General features: G+C 35.2%; 1 protein-coding gene across 1 annotated transcript; it reads left to right on the top strand.

The window, feature by feature from the left end:
- The first annotated feature begins 21,404 nt into the window (after window positions 1–21,404).
- On the top strand, window positions 21,405–23,398 carry LOC100800136 (uncharacterized). The gene has a single exon (XM_003544114.4). It carries the CDS (start codon window positions 21,902–21,904, stop codon window positions 22,523–22,525), a length of 624 nt encoding a protein of 207 aa, XP_003544162.3. The 5' UTR covers window positions 21,405–21,901; the 3' UTR covers window positions 22,526–23,398.
- The last annotated feature ends 1,531 nt before the right edge of the window (window positions 23,399–24,929 follow it).

Raw genomic sequence — 24,929 nt, 5'->3', positions numbered from 1 at the left:
ATATATACTGATAGACTCTAATAGTAGAGATAAGTTGGATCCGAAGGTGAGGAGGTGTTATTTTATCGGTTATGGATCTGACATGTATGGCTACAAGTTTTGGGATGACCAAAACAAGAAATTTATCAGAAGCAGGAATGTCACTTTTAATAAGAAAATATTTTATAAGGACAAATTTTCTGCAGAATCTACATGTGTAGGTAAATTGTCAGAAATTTATGAGAAAGCAACACTTGAAGAAATTTTAGAAAGTGATGTAACCAATAGAAGCCAGAGTATAGGCGTAGAGGTTAAGTTAGAACCAGAACCATCAAATCCTCCAAGAAAATCTAGCAAAATTCCAGTACCACCAGATAGGTATTCCGTTTCATTGCATTATTTGTTGTTAACTGATGCTGGTGAGCCAGAATGTTGCAGTGAGGCTATGCAGGGGAATAACTCTATTGAGTGGGAGCTAGAAATGAAATATGAGATAACATCCCTTCAGAAGAATAAGACATGGTCTTTAATTAAATTTCCAGAAGGAAAGAAAGCTTTACAGAATGAGTGGGTCTATAGGCTAAAGGAAGAATCTGACGGTAGAAGAAGATACATGGCGAGACTTGTGGTGAAAGGATTTCAGCAGAAACAAGGAATTGATTTCATAGAGATCTTCTTTCCATTTGTAAAGATGACTACCATCAGAGTTATTCTAAGCATTGTAGTGGCAGAGAATCTTCACTTGGAACAGTTAGATGTTAAAACTGCATTCTTGCATGGGGATTTAGAGGAAGACATTTATATGACCCAACCAAAAGGTTTTGAAGTGCCAGTCAAGGAGAATCTTGTGTGCAAGCTTCATAAAAGTTTATATGGCTTGAAACAAGCACCGAGGCCGTGGTACAAGAAGTTTAATGAGTTTATGAGAAACTCAAGATTCAGTAGATGTGACATGGACCATTGCTGCTATGTTAAGAAATATACTAATAGCTATGTTATCCTTGTAGTGTATGTTGATGAGATGTTGATTGCAAGATCTAGTATGGCAGAAATTAACAAGTTGAAGCAGCAGTTGGCAAAAACCTTTGAAATGAAGGATCTTGGTCCACCTAAACAAATCCTTGGTATGAGAATTCTTACAAACAGGTCAGAAGGAATTTTAAAGTTTTCTCAGGAGAAATATATACACAAGTTGCTTGACAGGTTTTACCTTGAAGATTCTAAGACTAGGAATACCCCTTTGGGATCTCATTTGAAGTTTTCAAAGAAGCAATCTTTGCAGACAGATGAAGAAAAATGTTACATGTCAAGTGTACCATATGCATCAACAGTCGGGAGTTTGATGTATGCTATGATGTGTACCATACCTGACATAGCACATGCAGTGAATGTTGTCAGTAGGTTCCTATCAAATCCAGTAAAGGAGCATCGGGAAGGCGTAAAGTGGATACTTAGATATCTGAAGGGTACTTTAGAGATGTGTTTGTGCTTCAGAAAAAGCAATCTCACTTTACAGGGATTTTCAGATGCAGACTTGGGAGAAGATTTTGATACCAAGAAAAGCACCACAGGCTACATTTTTACTTTGGGAGGTACTGCTATGAGTTGGAAGTCTAAACTTCAACATAGAGTTGCTCTCTCAACCACGGAAGCTGAGTACATAGCTATCTCAGAAGCAGCTAAGGAGATGATTTGGCTAAAGAATTTTCTCAATGAATTAGGGAAAGAACAAGATATTGTTTCAATGCTCAGTGACAATCAAGGTGCTATAAGTCTTGCTAAGAATCCAGTCTTCCATTCTAGATGCAAGCATATTTAATTGAGATACCATTTTATCAGGGAGTTGATAAATGATAGAGACTTATCTTTGGTGAAGATCTTAGGGTCATAGAATCCAACAGATATGTTAACTAAAGTTGTTACAACTGACAAGATGCGACTTTGCATTGCCTTAGTTAGCCTTCGAGGATAATTAAAGATAAAGACACTACACTAGGTAAAGAGTCGATGAACTTATTGCTTACAAGGAGCTGCTAGAGTTTAGAACTTAGACTCCAAGTGGGAGAATTGTTAGAGTTTTGTGGTCTTAGTTCCTTTGTCCCACATCGCTTGGTTTGTAAAACTTGTGTCTCATTAGTGTTATATATAGAGACACCTTGTAAGCTTTAAAATGTGAAAGTAACAAGAAAGTTTTCTTAGTGTAGCCGTGGACATAGGTACATACATTATGTGCCAAACCACGTTAAAAACTTTGTGTCTTCTCTCTCTCTTCTCCTTATTCCTTTCTCTTCTTATTGCTCTATACTAACAAACAACTCTTTCATGCCAATGGCTGGAGGTATATTTTAATTTTTGTTTTTTCACATTTGTAAATGACTCGTGTTTCGTTTTGTAGTTTGTAATATCACATGTTAATGATTTTAGTCTCACATTTGGTATCAAAGCCACAGTTGTGCCTCTGCGCTAGCTGGTTTCAAACCCACAACCTACAAATTATTAAAACTCACGTGAACCATTGAGCCATTTAAGGTTCTATAAAATTTATTTGTTTTCCATATGTTATATTCTTATGCATTTCTGTTTACCTTTACAATTTATGGAGTTTTGATTTATTTTATGCATGAATATATTTTGAAAAAAATTATTTTGTGCATATATATATGAAATCAAATTTTTAATATTATATTTTAATTATGAAATTATATATGAGAATTTTATTCATTATTATATTATATCTTGATCTTGAAGTGCATAATATGATTTATTCTCATATGATTATGTTTTATGTCTAAGTGATCTTTATAATTTTGATTAATTATGGATTAGCCACAACTTCTATAATTTGATTAAAATTATATATTAAGTTGTTTAAAGATCATATAAGGAATTAGGCATAATATTGTGATTAATTGTACTTTATATAATTAATTTTATCCCACATGAATTTTTATTATATTTGTATAATTAATTGGGATAAAATGACATATTATTTTCATGGTTTACCCACAAGGATCATGAGGTATGTATAATTTGTCAGTTTTATCATAAAGTAAATATTTGCGATAGAAAATCAAATTATTTTCATGTTTCACCCATAAAACATGAATTTGAGTATGTAATTTGATTATTCTATCATAAAGTTTAATTGTTTTTTATTGAATTAAAAATTTAGCCCATAGATAATTTTTATGTCACAAGATTCAATTTTCCGGTATGTTTGCATTGGTAAAGCATACAATTAAGATTAATATGCCTCAAATTTTGACATAAGCCTTTGGATTTTTGCGGCATCTGAAATTGTTAGTTTTTGTGATATTCAATATGATGTTCTCAAACTCAAAGGAGATAACTATAAGATATGGAAGGAGAGAATTCTTTAGCAATTGGGATGGATGGACATATGCTATAAGGAAAGACGAACCACCTACGATCATTGATGAAAGTAGCCCAGCTGCTGTTGTGTTATATGAGTGGTGGGAGTGATCCAATCAGCTCAGCGCGTCTCGGTTGGGATACGTGGTTCTGTCTACCAACATGAAAAGGTCTGGGACTTGCTTAAGGCTATTGATAATCAGTTCATCACTTCAAATATGGCTTTAGCAAGCATCCTGATTATAAAGTTCTCCTCTCTCCGGCTCACCGGTGTGAAAGGTGTGCATGAGTACATAATACAAATGCGAGATATTTTAACTTAACTTAAGAAACTAGAGGTTGAACACCCTTCATTCTGAACAACCTTCCGCCAGAATATGGGTCGTTTAAGATTTCCTACAACACACATAAGGAAAAATGATCTATCAATGAATTAATGACCATGTGTGTTCGGGAAGAAGAAACACTTGTAATAGAGATGGGTGAGAGTGCATTGCTGACAATTGCTTGTGGGAAGAACAAAGCAACTAAGTTTCAAGCTAATCAAAAGGGGAATGGTAAAATACCATCTCAAACTGATATTAAGAAGGTGGAAAAGTGTTTCTTTTGTAAGAAAAAGGGACACATAAAGAAGAATTGCCCCAGATTCCAAAAATGGCTTGAGAAGAAAGGTAAATCAATCGCATTAGTATGTTATGAATCTAATATGGCTAGTGTTAATATTAACACCTAGTGGATTGATTCTAGATCTACCATTCATATTGCGAATTCTTTTTAGGGTATGCAAAACCTAAGGAAACCAGTGGGAAGTGAGCAAAATATTTTATTTGGCAATAAACTAGGCTCACCTGTGGAGGCTATTGGAACTTGCGTTTTAACTTTAAGTAGTGACTTTATTTTAAAATTAGAAAGGATCTTTTATGTGCCAAGTTTTTATCAAAACTTGATTTCCGTTTCCAAACTCATACCTTTTGGATATTCCTTTAATTTTAAAGACACATCATTTAAGTTAATTTATAGTTTTGAATGTGTTGGGAATGATATCTTGTTTTATGATCTTTATCTTCTTGGTTTACAAAATTATGCCACTTATAGTTCAATGCATGTTCAAACTGGTATTAAAAGGTGTAATATTAATGAGAATTCCTCTATATTATGGCATCGGAGATTAGGGCATATCTCCATTGAAAAAGCTTAGTGAAAGATGGGGTACTCAATACTCTAGATTTTGCTGACTTTAAGACTTATGTGCACTACATTAAGGGTAAGCAGACCAACATGTCTAACAAAGGTGCTAACAGGAGTTCAATCATATTAGAAATAATTCATATTGATATTTGTTGTCCGGATATGGATGCATGTTGTCGCAACCTACCCTTCGGCGGAAGGGCGACGCGGGACTCACGGGTGCGTCTTACAAGGGAGGAAGGCGCGCGGAGTCGCCACCAACGTTTATTCGAGGAAAACGTCAGAAAAACCAGAACGTGTGGTCTATGAAATTTAATAGTGAAAGGTTTGGGAGTAGCTTTTACGCACGGGGAAGGTATTAGCACCCCACGCGTCCGTCACAAGGGACGATGGCCTTTAATCAAATGTGCAATATCATGTCTTCAATTTGTTTTATTTCCCTTTTTATGTTTTTCTTTCCTTTTTATGTTCTTTTACTTTTTTGTGGGCCTTTTTGTATTTTTATCTTTTTGTGGTCGACAAGGTTGTTTCCCTTGCTCCTACATATTCCTCAATTGCGATGAGGAAATCAGACCTACGTAGTTCTTTTAGAACTAAACGTTAAGGCATTGGACCTTTAAACGATCTTTTGATTTTTGAAAAGGAGAGAAACGTTAAGGCGTTGGACCATTAAGGATCTCTTGGTTTTGAAAGGAGAGAAACATTAAGGCGTTGGACCATTAACGATCTCTTGGTTTTTGAAAGGAGAGAAACATTAAGGCGTTGGACCATTAACGATCTCTTGGGGGTGGCTGACAAAAGTGGGGCTTTTGCTCCTACGTATCCTCAATTGCGATGAGGAACTCAAACCTATGTAGTTCTTGCAAAAACGGTAAAATTATGTGTTGATTTTATGCTTTTGAACGATCCATGTTAACTGATAAAAGCAAAGAGGACCGTTTTAAGGCATTGGACCTTAAAACGGTTTCAAATGACTTTTGCGGACAAAGCTTGGTTTGCGAGTTGATTTTAGCCTTAGTTTCACTTTGGTTATTAGTCAATTAATTCAAAGAAACTTTCAAAGCAAAATGTCCAATTGATTTTTTTATTATTTTATTCAAAGATATTTTGATTATTTTTTTATTATTTTTTTCAAGATATTTTGATTATTTTATTATTATTTGCCTTTGTTTCACTTCGGTTAGATTTTACTTTAACAATGATTAAACGACATTACAACACAAATGATCGGTTGAAATTCATTTTATCATTTATTAGGCTAGATAACGGCTTAAACGATCGGTTAAAGCTCCTTAAAAATGGAAGAAAAGAAAACAGAAAGTGAACGAAATGAATATGAAAGCCAACAAAACAAGAAATTAATTGAAAGTCTCAGATTCGAAAACTTACCGGTTGAAGAACGAAGAACGCACGAAGAACGGATGAAGAACAACGGAAAATCTTCATGAAATTGCTCACGGAAATGTCTCGAAAGCACCCCAGCTTGAATTTTCTTCACATAAACATGTTTTTTCACCCAAAACAATTGAAATGCATAGCATAGGGGTCAGGGGCCCTTTGGAACATCCCCCCTCGACCTATTTATAGAAAAAAAAGGGTGGAGCTTGCCGCCTAGCTCGCTTAGGCGAGTAGGTGGCTTCCTCAGGAAGCTTCCTGAGGCAACCCCTCTTTTACTAAGTTCACTCCTCTTTTTTCGTAATTTATGGAAAAATTATGAAAGCCTTACGGAAGCATATCGGACTTGATTTTCTTCTTTTTTTTCTCTTCTTTCTCACCTATCTTAAGTGAAATATGCTTATCTAGGGTTACAGGAATTTTACGGAAGCATTATGGAAGCCCCATAAGCCATTTTTTAACAAAACGGGGAAGGAGCTTGCCGCCCAGCTCGCCTCGCCCAGGCGAGCTGCCTAGATTTGAAAATTGCTATTTACACCCTTATCTCGATAAGTTCACCCCCAATTTTTGTGTTTTTGGTTGTTTTCTTTCCGAAACCTCACAGAACTTTACGGATTCTAGGACAATGAGTGTTAAGCCTTCCGAGGCGATCGAAAATGGTCCCCGGATGAAATTAAAGTGTAACAGTCTATTTACACACCCCACTTTGCTAAATACACTCCTGTTTTTGTGGTTTTGGCCGGTTTTTCCCCGAAACATCCCAAAACTTTACTGATTCCCTGGCGATGGGTGTTAAACATTTTGAAGTGGTCAAACGAAGATTGCATGCCAACAAACAATGGTCCCCGGATGAAATTAGGGTGTGACACACGTGGTTAGAAATATTTTATCACCTTTATAGATGATTATTCATGATATCTGAATGTTTATTTGCTTCATAACAAAAATGAAGCATTGGATGTCTTCAAAATATTTAAGGCTGAAGTTAAGAACCAATGTGACAAACAAATAAAAATAGTGAGATAGAGGTGGGGAATATTATGGCAGATATATTAAGAATGGATAAGCACCTAGTTCTTTTGCAAAGTTTCTTCAAGAACATGGGATTGTTGCCCAGTACACTATGCATAGTTCTTCAAATTAGAATGGTGTGGCAGAAAGAAGGAATCGAACAATATTGAACATGGTACAAAGTATGCTTAGCAACTTCAATCTTCCTAAATCCTTGTGGGCTGAAACACTAAAGACGACTATGTATATATTAAATCATGTTCCAATCAAGGTTGTCCCAAAGACACCTTTTGAGTTGTGTAAAGGTTGGAAACCGAGTTTGAAACATTTGCATTTGGGGTTGTCCGTATGAGGTGAGAATATATAACCCACAAGAGAAGAAACTTGACTCGAGGACTATTAGTGGGTATTTCGTTGGATATGTTGAAAGATCTAAAGGTTATAGGTTTTACTGTCCATATCATATTACTAGGATTGTGGAATCAAGAAATGTCAAGTTTCTTGAAAATGACTTGATCAGTAGGAGTGATCAATTGAGGGACTCAGGTTCTAAAATTGATCATATAGAGTTTGAACCTTCCACATCAAGTGAAAGATTGGTTGTAATTTATACCCCTCAAGTTCAAAGGGATGATGAGCAAAAAATGATTGGCATTCCACAACCTGTTGTTGATAATCCAATAAATCAAGTTGATCATCAAATTCATGAAAATGATGAATAACCAACTGAACAACATGATACCCAAGAAATGTTGATGCATCATTAAGGAGATCTACTAAAGTAAGAAAATCAGTTATTCTTAGTGATTATATTGTATATTTGAAAGAGTTTGACTATAACATTGGAGCTAAAAATGATTCTGAAACTTTTGATCAAGCCATGAGTTGTAAGGATTCAAATTTATGGTATAATGCCATGAAGGATGAGATGAATTCCATGCAGAGAAACAAAGTTTGGAACCTTGTAGAGTTGCCTAATTGGGCAAAGGCCATTGGCTGTAAATGGGTCTTTAAGACCAAAAGAGATTCATTAGGAAACATTGAGAGATAAAAGGCAAGACTCGTTGCTAAGGGATTTACTCAAAAAGAAGGAATTGAATACACAGAGACTTTTTCTCCTGTATCTAAGAAAGATTCTCTTCGTATTATCTTGTTATTAATTATTTATTTTTACCTTGAGTTTCAACAAATGGATGTGAAAACAACCTTTCTTAATGGTGATTTAGAGGAAGAGGTTTATATGAAACAACCTGAAGGCTTCTCCTCTAGCAGTGGTGAGCATTTGGTTTGCAAGCTTAATAAATCTATATATGGTTTAAAACAAGCCTCCCGTCAGTGGTACCTTAAGTTTCATGGGATAATTTCTTCATTTGGTTTTGATGAAAACCCCATTGATCAATACATAATCACAAGGTCAATGGGAGTAAAATATGTTTTCTTGTTTGATATGTAGATGATATTTTACTTGTAGCAAATGATTAAGGTTTGCTACATGAGATGAAAACAATTTTGACATGAAGGATATGGGTGATGAATCTTATGTCATTGGCATTAAGATTCATAGAGATAGACCTCGAGGTATTTTAGGTCTATCACAGGAAAACTATATTAACAAAATTTTAGAGAGATTTCAGATGAAAGATTGTTCACCAAGTGTCGCTCCCATTGTGAAGGGTGATAGGTTTAATTTGAACCAATGCCCAAAGAATGACTTTAAGAGGGAACAAATGAAAAGCATTCCTTATGCTTTAGTTGTTGGAAGCCTCATGTATGCTCAAGTATGCACAAGGCCTGACATTGCTTTTGCAGTTGGAATGTTAGGAAGATATCAGAGTAACCCAGGTACTGACTGTAACATCCCAATTTTCGTAAGCTAGATTAAAAAGGATTGTTATTTATAAATAAATAGAGTTTTAAAAAAATGATGAGATTTTATAAATAAATAAATAAGGAGATATAATTATTAATTAAAATAATGATTTGAGAGAAAATAAAAAAGGTATTTTATTTATTTGTTTGATAGAGAATAAAATATTTTTTTTTTATAAAATAATAATTAAATAAATAGAGGAAACCTAGCTATAAATAGGGTTAGGTCAGTTTTCACACTGACGGTGCCTCTTCTTTCCCTCATTTTCGTTTTTCTCCTTCTCCTCCCAAAACCCTCTCTTTTTTCCGCAGGACACTAAACCTATCTCAGAAAAATGACGATCTTGGACTTATTTACCGTTGGATTGTCGTGAAATTTATACAGAATGTTAGAAACCCATTTCCAAGCATTCTCACCGTTGGGAATTTTAATATCACGTCTGAGCTAAGAGAAATACCTCTCGCATCGTAGCATTTTTCTTTCCCGCAGAAACCCAGAGCTGTCTTGGTAAAACTATGATCCCGGTTTCGTTAACCGTTGGATTGTAGTGAAATTTGGATATGTTGTTTGAAATTAAATTTCTCACTCTTTGACCGTTGGGATTTACGAGAAAATGTTTGTGTAGGGAGAAAAAGGAATCGTATGAAGATATTCCAAATGAAGACTTTAATCCCTTCTCCGTTTTTCTGACGTTTGGGTACTCTATCGGAGCAGTCGGAGAAAAAACTGGAGGAATCTTAGGGAACCGCTAGAGATGACGCTATCACTATGGGAAGACACGTGAGTCCCCTTAGAGGTAAGGGATGAGTTTATCGCAATTGGGGGTTAGAATGAACATGTGTAGGGATCCTTAGAGGATTAAATTGGGGTTTTATTTTAGGATGTTTATTAAATTGCATTTTTTTCTTTATGATTATAAATAAAATATTGATGTCCTAATGAAAATTGCTTGATAAATTGTGCTCTTGATATTTGTATATTTCGACCTATAATTTTGATATAATTGTGTAATATTATTTGAGGGGTTTTAGTCCTCATGTTGTGATAGTCTTTTATATAAATTGTTATATTGAGGATATGAAATGATGATTCAAATTGTGAGTATGTGATGAATTGTAGAATAACATGTTGCTTTGAGATTATAATATTGTTATTGAGATTGAGTATAAGTGTAAAGTTCAACATGTGTTAATTTGTGAGATACGTGTAAACATGTGATGGTGGATTGTGATACTATGAGATGTGAAATTGTGAATGAGTTCTAGTTGTGGATAAGTGTGTAGTTAACACTTGATGTGAAATTACTTGTGTTGTAAGCTATGAATTGTACAATAACCCGACCAGCGTTATCTTGAGAAAGCGTTGATGCGCAGTGTTAAAGAGAAAATGTAGGTTTCCTATTTAGGAACCAATGTTAAATCGTAGCGTAATTGTGTTGAACGTGTTTAAAACACGAGTGTAAGGTCGTGGGTATTGTATAATTCATGAGCAGTGTCTACATGCAAAAAAATTATTTTAGGAGTTGGACCTGAATCAGGAGGGAGAGGCCCTGACAGACTCTTCGGAGTGTAGGCCTTGGGGGTCACCGGGTTTGAGTGCTCCTTTAAGCCTATGCTGATCTCATATGGTTGGAGCATTCTTGCAAAACATCATGACCCTGACTGGTTTCCCTATGATCTTACTTAGTGAGAGTGACCTGACAAACCCATTGTGTGGTGTGTCTTGTTATGTACTCCTAAGCGCCCCATGGTGGTTTTTCACTGACATGGTACCACATTGCATATAGGATTGAGTCTTAGCATAACTATTGCATATGCTTGTTAATTGATGTGTTATTATATCTTGATCAAAGTGTGGGATTCTTATGTAATGTGATTGATAATTTAAAAGTGAATTTTGAATGACGAAGTGGTGAAGTTACGTGAACTATGTTTAAGCAAGTGGTATCTCATTTATATAATATGTATATTTAATTGTCTTGTTTCTCTATTAGCTAGAAATGTGATAACTCACTCTCTGTGTGTTGTTGTGTTTGGATCCTGTGATGATCTTAAACTTGTGTTCGGGGGAGCAGATGAATAGGTGGATGACTATGAAGAACCTCATGCTAGAGGACACAGGAACACAACGCTCTGATAGGATGTGACATTAGGATATAGGTTCTATATTAATTGTATGAAGCTTAGACAACCTTGTTTGAGTCGAGAATACTTTATTATTTATTTGGACAAGTTTGAATATGCTGTAGAAGAAAATGAATGTGAGCTTTTTTCTCCTTTGAAAGGCTTGTATTTAAAAAAAATACTTTTAATTAATATTTGAATTTTTTTATTCCTTATTAGTATATAAGTGAGGGGTAGAGGGTGTCACACTGACCATTGGAGAGTTGCAAAGAAAGTGATGAGGTATCTTCAAGGGACCATAGATTACATGCTTATGTATAGATAGACAAACAATCTAGATGTGATTGGTTATTCAGACTCAGACTTTGCTATGTTGATTCTCGCAAATCAACATATGGGTACATTTTCATGATGACTGGTGGAGCTATTTCGTGAAGGAGTGTTAAACATTCTTTGACTGCTACTTCTACCATGGAAACTAAGTTTGTCTCTTGCTTTGAGGCTACATCTCATGGTGTATGGCTTAAGAGTTTCATTTATGGGCTGAAGATAATTGATACTATTTCAAGGCCTTTGAGAATTTTTTGCGATAACTCAGCTACTGCCTTTATGGCTAAGAATAAAAAAAGTAGAAGTCGAAGTAAGCACATTGACATTAAGTACTTAGCCATTAGAGAAAGAGTAAAATACAAGAAAGTGGTCATTGAGCATATAAGCACTAAGTTGATGATCGCTGATCCTTTGACTAAGGACATGCCACCGTTTAAATTTAAGGATCATATAGAGAGAATGGGACTTGGTTCCACTTTATAATTGTATACATATAACTTATAGTTGAAACTTTTATAGTGTGATGTTTTCTCATATTTAGGTGCACGTTGATTTATTTAAGAAATTATGTTTTGGACCAAGAATAAACCTTGGGTTTATTCATTAAGTTTTTATCCATAAAAGTCGCTTGAATCTGTTCAAGGTCCAACGCCTTAACTGTCTCTTTTATTTTTGTTGGTTAAAATGAACCTTTCAAAAGTTTAAAATCAACTCAACACACAACTTTCTCGCTTTAAAAAAACTACGTAGGTATGAATTCCTCACCGCCCCTGAGGATACGTAGGAGCAAGGGCAAGACCCTTGTCGACCCCAAAAATAAAGAAACATAAAAAAGGGAAAATAAATAATATTGAAGTCATGTTTTTTTTTTTGCACACTCAATTAAAGGTTGTCGTCCCTTGTGACGGACGCGTGGGGTGCTAATACCTTCCCCACGCGTAAACAACTCCCGAACCCCTTTTCTTTGAAATTCACATACCCCTTTTTGGTTTTTCTAATGTTTTCCTCGAATAAACATTGGTGGTGACTCCTGCGCGTTCTCCTTTTTGGGAAGACGCACTTTTCATCTCGCCTTGCCCTCTCGCCGAAGGGTAGGTTGCGACAATTGGCAACTTTACTGGGGACTTGTTAGAGAGTTAAACCATTTAATTTGTGTGCATTTTTTATCGTGACCTTTTCTTTATTTTGTTTCCCTTTCTTCTTTTATGTTCTTATATTCATATAAATCTTTTTATGTGTTGTTATGTTGGGTGTGGCTGTCTACCTATTACATGCATATTTAGAAATATTTGTTTGTTCTATGCACACATAGTGAGTTATTGGGCCCTATATCCGGGTCCGTGGAGACATAGGAAGTGGAGGTTGATCTGTGGTCATGCTAGGTCTTCGACTCGCTTGATAACAGTGAAGCCTCATCTAGAGTTTTTCTCTTTAATGATACGTTGTTGCTGATAGTCCCTACCGCCACAATGTTTAATATCTAAAAGGATGATATCTCTAGAAACCTTTGAAATTTATGTGTGACCACCCTTGCCGAACCAGTATAAAATTGTGTTTGCATTCTCTTTTCCCTTATCTCATTTATTTTGTTGTAATCAATTTTGTCTTGCATGTTTAAAGAACATTATTAAATTGATTGTTGCTTCTACTTCTGTATTATGAGTCTATCATTTAGAAGGGGGTTAAAAGCTTGTTAGTGGGAAATTAATTCACCCCTTCTTAAGATAACTAAGGCCACATTTGTCCAACACCATGCAATCGATCAATTCAATTCATTCACTAACATAAGATTTTCAGATCAAATCAAACCACTGCATAACAATCAAAACTGTAAACTGTTCAACAAGCTTTAAAATTTTTCTAACTAAATAAACTGAAATATAAAACTGAAACTAAAAACATAAATTGAACATAAAATGTATCTAAAGCAGGAAAATAAATGAAAATCTTGTCATGGCTCCTCCTGTGCGCGCTCGTCCAAATGTGAAGAAAGAGTATCCTGGGCTGGCTGAGATGTCTCCTATGCAGTTGCAGGCCAGGGATCCAAGGTACTCTGTGCCGCTTGTAAATATGTTGTGTAATCTGTGTCCTCGAGGCCTTCTTCATCCTCACAGACCTCCAAGACTGGTGTAGTGACTGGTGAGGTCTGTGGAGTGGCCTCTAGAGTGGCTTTCGGCTGAGGTTGAGGCTCTGGCTGAGGCTCCTGGGCTGCGGAAGCCTCACCTCCCCCCAAAGGAGAAGGATGAACTCCTGGCTAGGCCACCTGAGCTATGAACTCCTCCATGCTCATGATGGGTCGATGCTGAGCCAAATCGTGGAAACTCTACATCACCAGGCGTAAGCCATGGTGAAGGCTCTACAACATCGACATTGTGAGGTTTAAGCTCTGCATGGAGGTACCAGTAGGTACTGGAGCTAATGGAGGTGAAAAAGATGAAGCAAAGGGAGATGGAGTACAATTAGAAAAAGGATTAGCTAGAGTAGAGGAGGAAGGAGTAGCTGAATCAGGTCCCCTAGCCCTAGACTTGCGAGTCCCTGGAAAAGTGATTGATGGATCATCCAGGTTCCAGCAGTTCTTCTTAATATATGCCAAATTAATGGCAGGGCTGAGGGACTCAAAGGTCAGAGAATCGGATATGACTCCTCTGGCTATGCACAAAGTTGTGATCAGTACAGGAAAGTCAAGTCGAGAGGAGTTGGACTGGGCCATTTGTGATATTTGTCCCGAAATGAGTGAGCCCACGTCCATATCCATCCTCATGACTAGCCCATAGACTAACCTCGCCTTTCTATATTAAGGTCAGATGTGTGAGAGGTAGGGGCAAGGTTGGAGTATGAGAGCACACTCCACGTCTGGGCCAAGGTGGTTAAGTCCTTCCTTAGGAGCTTCCAGAGTGCTCCTTCAGCATTAAGAACAAATTTGCACCCTGGAATACAAAGTCTGGCAGCCAACTCCTGAGGGTCTGGGCGCGAATGACAGAATCTGGTGTAGGTGGTGTACTGCTCCCCAGGCTCCAGAATCGCAAGAGTCTCCAGGAAGGTGTTGAGGGACTCAGCATCTAACTTAATTAATTTGCCCCTCACCCTAACCTGCTTCAGAGATTTGTCCTCCGGATCATAGAGATTAGCGTAGAATACCTTGACTAGGGCCACATCAATATGCCCATCCAACTGCCTGGTCAAGGCCTTGTGCCAGCAGCGCCTCTCGAGTTCTCTGCGGAACTCATCATACTCATTAACATAAAGAACGACGTTCCTCTCTGGAAGGATGTTCCGGGAGTGAACGTTCTGTGAATATCTCTCCCAGGCGCCCTCTGATATAAATTGAGTGGTGTCATAGGGCTCCCGGGGTCTAGAGGCGGTGGCTTTCCTCTTCCTGGAGGCCATCTGCATAAAAAAAAAGTCACATGATTCAAGTTAAACAGGTTTTTATTTCAACCGAAAGCAGAAAAATAAAACTGAAAAACAGACTGGGTGCTTAACGAGACTCACTCGCTTAGCGCACCTTATGAAAATAACAGCACTCACTTAGTGCACAGAGCATGCTTAGCGTGACAACACAAAAACACATTCTGGCTAAGCGAGACACACTCGCTTAGCTTGAACAACATAATGGCTAAGCGACCATGGCTCGCTAAGCCTTATTTTCTATCAGAGAGCTAATTGCGCTTAGCGACATGACTCTCTAAGTGAGTATTAAAGCCAATTCATTTTTTTTTCAGCGTTATCAGTATCTCCTGTAGGATTATAAGTATCGTACTTCTTAAAAAATTTAGATTTATTAGTCAAAATGACTACACGTTTGAAGATATGACTAACGTGGAGTGTTATTGCTGCAAAAGGAAAGGTCATCATATGCAAACAATGTGCCCAAAAATGAGAGATGACCTAAAAAATGAGAGTTATGAAGACAAATGATGTTAAGTCTTAAGCTAATGTGATCCAAAAATTTGAAGATGAAGATTTGTATTTGACAATGGAGGATGTTGCTAGATCAAAATGGGTCATGGATTCTACTCTTTGAAGCACGTTTGTAGAGACCAAACAATTTTTTAAACTTTGAAAACTAATGGGAAGTTTGGTCATTTCAACTTAGGAAATGGTAAGAAAATGAAGGTTGAAGGCATGGGGACTATGAAAATAAACTACACAACAATGTCATCCAAACATTTCAAAATGTAAGATTTGTACCTTCTGCTACTGATATCATTTCAATGGGGAAATGACATACAAGGTTATAGGTATGTTGGTTTAAATTGGGGGTGCAAGGCGTACAAGGGAAGACACTTTGTGTTATTTATAAACAATTTTTGAATGAAGCTTTGGAAAAACAAGCTTTGAAAAGATAAAACTTTTGAATGAAGCATTATTTAGAAATTTTAATTGAAGGAGGAATTAATGGAGAACAATTCAAATTTCAAAATAAATGTAGTAGAAATTCAAGATGAGTTTTTTAGAAATTTGTTATGTTTCAAATCCTTAGGATATTATCTAGATTTAAATATTTTTATTAAAGATCTAACTACAGTGAACTATTTCAAAAGTGAGACATAATGAATCAATTAATTTTTACCTGCAACAGTGGAGAAGAAGAAGGAGAGAGGTTTCATTGGAGGAAGTGGTTGTTGGCCTTGTCACTGACATTTATAAGCGAGTGAGAAGAGAAGGAGATCATGAAGTGAGGCAATGCACACATACATGTCCTTGCCACCCACTTCTTTTTATGACGCTATTAACAAACAATTCCTGTCAACGGAAACCTCGTCGTTGTTACAGATATGAGACTTGAAGGCACCTAAGATGGAAGGAGGAAGGGGAAGAAAGTGATTGGGGCGGAATAGTAATGTCATTTCTAACAAACCTGACAATAGGGAGGAAGAGAAAGAAGTGGTTGGGGGAGGCTTGCCAAAGAAGGTGAAATGTTATCGTACAAGGTGAAAGCCAAGGGACTACTCAAGGGAAAACAAATAGGAAAAAATTTGATGCAAAAGGTGTATGATAAAATGATACACTTTAGACTGATCTAATGGTTGTGAATGATGGTGCAAATTGGATCACCTTTATAGGTGGTCCACACTAGAAATGACCTTTGTTTTAACTTATTTTAGGATTTTGTTTGTTTTTATAAAGATTAAGATGATGATGATATTTGAATTTTGTTACTATTTAGCTTTATATATAGAACTAAGAAATCAAAAGGCTTAAATATGTTTTTGGTCCCTAATATATACCCATTTTTGGTATTTGATCCCTAATAAAATTTTCCTTTGAATTGGGTCCCTAATATTTTAAAAGTTTTGTCCGAGATTCCGGTCGTTAAGCAGGATCCGTTAACTGCTTACGTAGCTGTTAATTGGACACATTGGCATGTGACATGTGATGCCACGTGTGGTGTACGTGCTTACGTGGAAAAAGTTTTTTTTATTAATTTTATTTGGCATCAGTTGACCAGGCCTATGACTAACCCTTTTTATTTTCTTTGCTCTCTTTAACTCCTCCTCCTCTCCCCATTCCTTTTCTTCTTTTTCTCTTTCTTTGTCTTTGATGCAAGTATAGTCATGGAGCTTATGATGGGATATCGAAACGACAATTTCGTGGAAGATAATGTGGTTTGTGAAGTTGCGTCAAGGCTAGAGAGCGTCGAGAAACTCATCAAATTGTTGTCGCAGACCCAACAATAATTTTAGACAACATCTAATTCAACCTCAAACTCAAAGTCTTCCATGGAAAACATCGATACTGACTACAAAGTTGTCGCTGATGTGGCCATCTCTAAGTTCAAGGTTATTTCGCTTCTGGGCCACACTAGAACCGGTCACGCGCATTTCAAAAGAGGCCCTATTGCTCCCCCTCCTACACCTATGGAACCTAGAGTCTATTGTGCTACGCTGCTGTAGCAAATCTCGCCACCCACCCTTCACACTCACGTTGTTGTCATTGACCACTCCTTGGTCCCTATTGAGGACCTCGATCATGGTGTAGTTGATGCGATTCTCGAGGTCGAGGAGGAGGTGGTGGTGGTCTTGCTCACATCACCCTTGCCGAACATGATGACGGAGACCCTGGTGGTGGAGCCGGAGAGCTCAGGCTTACGGTTCTAGTGGAGGGCGGAGGGGGTTTGGGTTTGGGTTTTTTGGGGGTTAGGGTTTTCGAGGGGAGGAGGGGAGAATAGGGGCGGAGGAGGAATGAGGAATTGGGAGAGGTGGTAGTGCTAGGGAGAAGGTGGAGAGAGGGCATTGGGAAAGGGAGAAAGGGAGATGGAGAAGAAGAAGACGAAGATGAATGATGAAAAAGAAGAAGTACAGTGATCGAGTGAGTGACCACTGGAAGTAAGAAATTAAAGGAGAGAAGGTTGATTCTTTTGGTTTGAGGTTAGTTTTTTTTTTTCCTTTTAACCTAAATTCAAACGATATCATATTACTTTTTAAAATTAAAAAAAAAAACTTTTTCCACATAAGCTCATGGCATGTCAACATGTCCGGTTAACGGCCACGTAAATAGTCAATGGATCTCGACTAACACCAAGAGACCTTAGACAAAACTTTTAAAATATTAAAAATCCGATTCGAATGAAAATTTTATTAGAGATTAGATGCCAAAAATAAATATATATCAAAGACTAAAAACATGTTGAAGTCAAATAAAAATAACAATGTATCATTCATTTAAGACCTCTTGGACGTGTAAATAATTTGTGTGTTTGGGAGTTTTTTCAACAAAGAAATCTCAAATGTTTTATGGAGTACTCGACTTTATGATAATAAACCAGTTATGGCGTAACTCACGTCATGTTGTTGCAATATAGCTGGCTTATATCATGGAACTTTACAAGTCTAATTTCAATCTCTTTTTGATTGACACAAATTGGTAGGTTGTGGTTCTCATTCACAAAGAGAGAATTGAGGCTTTTAGAAGGCTTTGCCGACATAATCTCTCTCGGATTACCCACTACACGACCCTGCGCTTTCGACAACAGAACTAAAACACCGACACTGCCTTCATCAAATTCAATTTTTTGTACTTTATTTTGATCCACTTTTAAATTCAATATGCTTAAACATGATGGGTCCTTCTCACAAAGCACACGGGAGTCAGATGATCACAGTTTTAACTGTGCAACTACAAGTCAAATATGCATACAAGTATTTTTATTATTTTTACAAGGATATTCAATATTTTGGTTATATTTGGATAAATATTTTATAAATACTTATAGAAAAATAAAATAAAAAAACCCTATGAGTTAGAATTAGCCGATATGTAAGTTAAAATCTTTTGTTTTGGAGAATTAACTTTTTCAAACTTGTCCGTAAGTTAATTCATAGAGAAATGTTTATTTCTTTTTTTTTTCTTTCGTAAATATTTATACAATAACTTATTCAAAAAAAAAAACTTTAACCTTAGACATAAATTATATCAAAGTTTTAAGAAATAGTCTAAAAATAATTATTTTAGTCGCAACATCAAAATTTTTGAAATTAATGTGACTATAATTATAACCCCATGAACCATATATATTTCTAGCTACAATTTATTGCAATATTAAAAATCACGATAAAATTCAACCGCAATTGAAAATATTTATTGTAGAATAAAGAAGGCATAACAAAAGTTGATTTTCAATCCAATAATTAAAGTTACGTTTGGATTAAAATTTGAAAAGTATTTTTGTGAATTATAATGAATAATAACAAATTCTAATGCACTAAATTGAGAAAGAAAAATGTTATTTCTAAAATAAAAGTACTTTTTTTAAGAGAAAATAAAAGTACTTTAGACTCTCTCAATTTTAATTCAAACATACAAAGGTCCCTTATAAAAAAAACATGTTATTAGTGAAGTTCCAACGAGTGAATAATGTCAGGTAGACAAATTTGAGTGCGCATCAACTCAACCTGCGTGTCGATGTCCAATAATTTTAGTGAGATAGAGTTACAATCGTGCGTGCAGGCGTGACATTGAGAAAATGTTTGTATTCGTCGATTTTCTCTCAATTAATTTAGGATGATGTTAGGGAGATCGGTAAAGGAGTATTAGCATAAAATTTTGATTTATTTACTCTTGTATTTATTATAAGGTATAGGTTAGAAGGATTGATGATTTTTTATAAGGCATTTTAGAATTCTTGTATTTAATTTTTTGTATTAGTTGTCTTTATTAATTATTTTAAATATTTATATTTTTATTGATAGTGGTACATAATATTTTTGAATTTTAATGTTTTTATATTATCCTATAATAAGCTAATGATTATTAATAAGGATATAATTTATATATTAATTATAATATTTAAAAAAATATATAAAAAAATCAATTGAATTAATTACTTTTATTAATGTGTGGTTGATGTTCAAGTTATCTTATAATAAGTATCCTAAGTAATTTTTTCATGAACATTTAAATCTCTTATTTCATCTAATGGTTTCCCCTTATGTGAACTTCGTTCTATTTGGGTATGATGACCTGTAGAAGCTTTGAAGGAACTATATTGTGTTTAACATAATTAATATACGAAGGAATCATTTTTCCTTGATTAAATATATGCTAAATAAAGAAGAGTACACATAAGGACAAACACAGCAACCATCATCAATCATAGTTTAGGAAACTTCACTGATGCAATGTGCAAAGACCTGCCGTAAAATATTGGCTTCTTGGGTGAACGTGGCTTTACCTCATAATATATGTTCGCCACTATTGAGATTAATTGTTTTGACCTTATAACTCACAAAATCTAATTTCACAAATTTTATTGCAAACACCGATAATCATAATTAATTATTAATCTTGAGTTTAGTTAAATAAAAAAACATCACCGGTTATGGACTTAAAAATATCACTAATATCAATATGTATAATATATAATTGCTTAAATAAATTATTTATCTTAAATTTATAAACTCTACAATATTACATAAATTTAATAATTTTATACAAAAACTTCCTTTAATAAATTTAATGATTTTATACAAAAGCTTCCTTTAATACTAATGTTACTAGAAAAAGTTCTTAAGTCACATTAAATTTTGATTTAAAAATATTACTTTTAGTAATAATAAATTAAGCAAGAGTGGTTTATATTAGCACCTCGCTTAAGTAACAAACCGTTAAGTCATTACTTCTAATACAAAAATTTGTTAAGCAATATTACTTAACAGTAGCTCATTTAATCACCCACGTTTGAATATTCTAACACAACTATTTTTTTTCTTAAATATTTTTTGTCTTTGCCATTTAGTTTTATTTGTTTTTCATTCTTACAAAATTATTTTTTTATTTTAAAATTTTACAAATTATGTTTGTTTTGATTTTCATCCTTATAACACTTTAGAAAGCACTATTTAAAATGTTTTAAGAACTAAAACTAAAATAAATACAATTTCTAAGAACTAAAAACAAAAAAAATACAATGACGAAAAATAAAAAAACACTAAATTACAAAAATTAAAAATATATTTAAACTTTTTTTAATGTTCCGCATGAATCGAGATTTAGGAAATGAAGAATAGGAAGCATGTGCATTTCTATAGAATGGCATGCTAGTGTCAGATGTTTTTCGAACATGACACTTATCGGATACGCTTTAGATGTGTTAAATACAAATACCTTTTTATTATATTGTAATTAAAAAATATTTTTGACTTAGACTCTTATCTGACATGGCTTTGACACAAATTAAGAAAGTAAATGAATATCTACTCTTTACTAAACACTTCTCAAACACTCCTATCATAAAAGAAGGTTTAATTTTTTCTTAAACGTAATCTTAACTAGTTGTTTTAAGGTGTGTGCACACTTTTTTTAAACTCATTTTCATAATACTTAACTAATTGTTTTAAAGTGTATGCATGTGTGTGTGATGTTTTTGTGTCCTTTTGAATATTAAGCATGTCTCCATATATATGTCTATACCATATCTGGTATGTGTAGGAGTCAGTATTTCATAAATAATAATTAATTAGAAGTTCATTATACAAATTCTCAACGATGATAGTAAGATTATTTAAGATTCCTTACTCTTTAAAATAATATATGTTAAAGTGCAAAAAGGCAAAATTAAGTAATTAACTAAAGTGGACCCTTTGGGGGACAAGGGGTTGTTCAACCTATGATTTAACCACTAGTAGCGTGTATACTTTAGCATGATCAATTGGTTAGGATTTTGATCTCTTCAGAGAGTCACAGACCCAGACACACACAGAAGGATGCAAGTCAAACTCATTAGTCCTTTTCCTCTCCTAAATTTGTATTAAAGAGCTTAATCACATAAACAAATCCTGATCTGCCTTAAACTCCAGATAAAAGTTAAACAATGGTCCATAATTGTCTTTGTTCTCTTCGTTTGTTGTGTTTACCTGTCTTCGATGAGGCTCCTTCTCTGCAATGATTTCTTCTATTCCACTTTGTCATCTTGTTAATTGTTATTTATTTATTTATTTACTCTAGAGGACCAAGTAAAAGGGTTTCAAAATTGCACATGATCTTCTTGTATATTTGGCAAGCTCAAAGTCACAAGTTAAACCACTCAAAACACTTTGCAAACCCATTCACATCTTAACAAATTCATTCACATCTTACTTCTAAGCATATTCATTCACATCTTTGCTCTGCCCCATATCATCATCTGAGAAATATGAGCAGTGAAAATCATCACCATTCCCATCATTACTTTTACCATCAGAACCTGCATATCCATCACAGAAGCACATTCCTGCCAATGCTATGTTCAAGGCCATCCATCAAAGATGTGAGTCTTCCACAGTGGAGAGAGCAACTAGGATCCTTCTCCAATGACCCTTTGTCCCCAAGAATTGGTTGCATGGGCCAGGTGAAGAGGCACAATAAAATAGTTGGACTCCTCACCACCAAAAGTAACACCACCAGCATCTCCATTTCCCCTAGTGTTAAGTATTCCAAGCTCAAAAAACTCTTCTCTGGCAAAAACTTAGGCACCAGCATCATCAATGCTACTGCTCCTACCGCCACCAGCTGTGGAAGTAGGCCGCGAGGGACGGTGAATAGCGTAAATGTGCCCAGGAACCACAGGCACAGGAGTAGTAAGAATGAGAATGTTGTTCCCATAAGCGTTGAAAATATGGATCCTCCTCTGCCTGTGATCAAGAGAGTGCAGAAGCCTGAGGAAGATAGACAACTGGATAATCTTTGGAAAAGAAGGTCAGGTGGGGCTGCATTGAAAAGTTTGCAGCTTCAACAGATTCACCATTCAAGACATCATCCTCAGCTTACAAGTGTTTGATGGGTGATCAGATAAGACAGATGCAAAATTCTTTTTTTCTTTCTTTCTCTTTGTCACTTGAAAATTTCATATCAGATATGATCTAAATGGCATGTTTTTAGTTTTCGTGCTGTTTGATTTCCTGTAGTATCTCACAAGGAGGTGGTGCAGAATATTTTAGTTATATGGTATTCAATATATCAGAGAAGATTATAGATCCCTGTATGTATTCCAAAATTAACCCAAAGAACCTTCAATTGAGGTTTCTTTGTAGAAGTGGCGAGTTTTGTGCTAAGATATTAGCAAAATTGATTTTGGTTTGTGAAGATACAAATTGTGATCTGGAAAATACCATGAGTGGCAACACATATCAGCAACATGATGCAGACAATTGATCACATTACAAGCATCAGTGTCTCACAAAGGAAAGCCCTTGTTCATTAATGAAATTAATGATTTATTATGCTGGATAAAGTGGGAGGATCACTCAAGACATAAAAGATTACAAGTCAACATCATTATCCAGTGGTAAGAGCAATATTTAATGTAAGAAAGGTCAACCATGGAAACGGCATGAGGCAACAAAATGCTACTGAATTGAATTTCAGTCTTCAGGAATAAAAAGCAAGTAATCAACTATGTCAAGGAATTTGTTTCTCAATGTTCATTTCCGGAAGCAACTCATCACAATATTGTTTGAATGTCTCTAGTCCCATGATGGCAATTTTGTTTCTTAAGAATTTGTGTTGGACCTAAATCAATCCCACAAAACATCTGTATAGTGAGGACTGTCCAAGCCTTATAAGCATTGGTCATATATCTAGTCAATGTAAATTCTCCACATTGTTCAAAGAAACACGAAATTCATCAATGAAAATTGTAGACTTGTATTTTCAATTCAGGTTCTAAAGCTGATGCAGGGGCAAGGCAGACCATAATGATAGTTTTATATACTACTTTTATCAGTGAACACGCCAGCAGCTTCTGTTGCTAGGTAATAGGTATGCTATAAAATGCCAAAAAAACGTTAATTACCATTAAATTATATGGAAGGGCATGTTGAAATGAGTCAAGGAGATACAGGTGATGTAGTTCGACTTCAACACATAGCATTCTAACCTCAGTCCTTGACATTACCACCAATTTCATAAATAACCTTCCTATATATTATTTTACTTATTTATACCATGGCCATGGCAGACGCCAAGTATATGCACATGGAATCTATTATTTATTAGCAATAAGCAAAGAAGTACACATACAGATTTGTCATTCAATTTAAATAATTACATGCAAAAGAAGCTTTGATACTGAAAGGAAGATTTCAGTGATATTGAAAATGCAGTATAATAACGAAAAACATAAAATGTGGAAGATGGAATGTTACAGATTTTGTATGCTTAGTGAATCTGATGCTGAGTATAATTTCTTCAGAATATATATGCCAAATTTTATTTTATTTTTTTGCTCAGCAAACAACACCATATATATTAAAGGGGGTATAAGGGATACCCCAACCAAATACAAGAAAATAAAAGCATAACCAGGTAGCAACAAAACAGGTGATACATCAGCTGTATAAATACAGGTGATACCCTAGTATCCCTTTTATGGTTACAACTTGCAACTTACAACAAGGAGTGCCTTAATTCCATTCTTCCAAGAGTGTTAATAAACTGGATTGCAAATAATAATAATCAAGTAAATGCAAGAAACATTCTTCCCATTGTACAGTTTACTCTCACAACAAACGTACAACTATGTTAGCAAAGAATTCCTCCCATCACACAACAGAAAGAAACTTTCTGCCACAATAGAGACCAGAGCCATTTCCCCAGAAACATCTTGCATTCTACATGAATGTCCATATAGCAAAATGGCATCAGATATTGCAAATATCAACTTAATGTGAGGAAATAAAACTAATCTGTGATTCAACAATCTACCAATTATGTTCCACTTGCATGTACATTCAGTTTAGACTGCTTGTCATTTGACCTGCACTCAGAAGGAACAAATGCACATCCTTTAGGTAACATATAATTCTTCATAGATGCTAGATGCTTCATCTAATGTCATAACAAACTCTTTTCCTAATGTCTCTGCAAGCTGAAATTGCAGATAAAGCATGAACACTTGCCCAACAAAATCCATGATTCAGCTACACACACTAACCAGAAATTTCAATGAATATACATTGAGTTGAAGTCAATATGGAAAGACATCTATATAACAAAATAACTGCAGCCATAATAACCTTTTTCTCTTATCTTGATCTCTATCCACCATCATCCAAAATATTATGTGATGTGCCAGAAGTTCTATCAGAAATTGCTTGCCAGAAAATTGCTTCTTCTCAAATCTTGTGACTATAATGGTCATGTGAGGTTGAGCAATCATCATCAATTTAGAGTCAGTTTCAATC

Source organism: Glycine max, chromosome 14 (assembly GCF_000004515.6).
Source record: "Glycine max cultivar Williams 82 chromosome 14, Glycine_max_v4.0, whole genome shotgun sequence".
In the NCBI taxonomy this organism is placed as follows: domain Eukaryota; kingdom Viridiplantae; phylum Streptophyta; class Magnoliopsida; order Fabales; family Fabaceae; genus Glycine; species Glycine max.
This window is presented reverse-complemented; position numbering and strand designations above follow the sequence as displayed.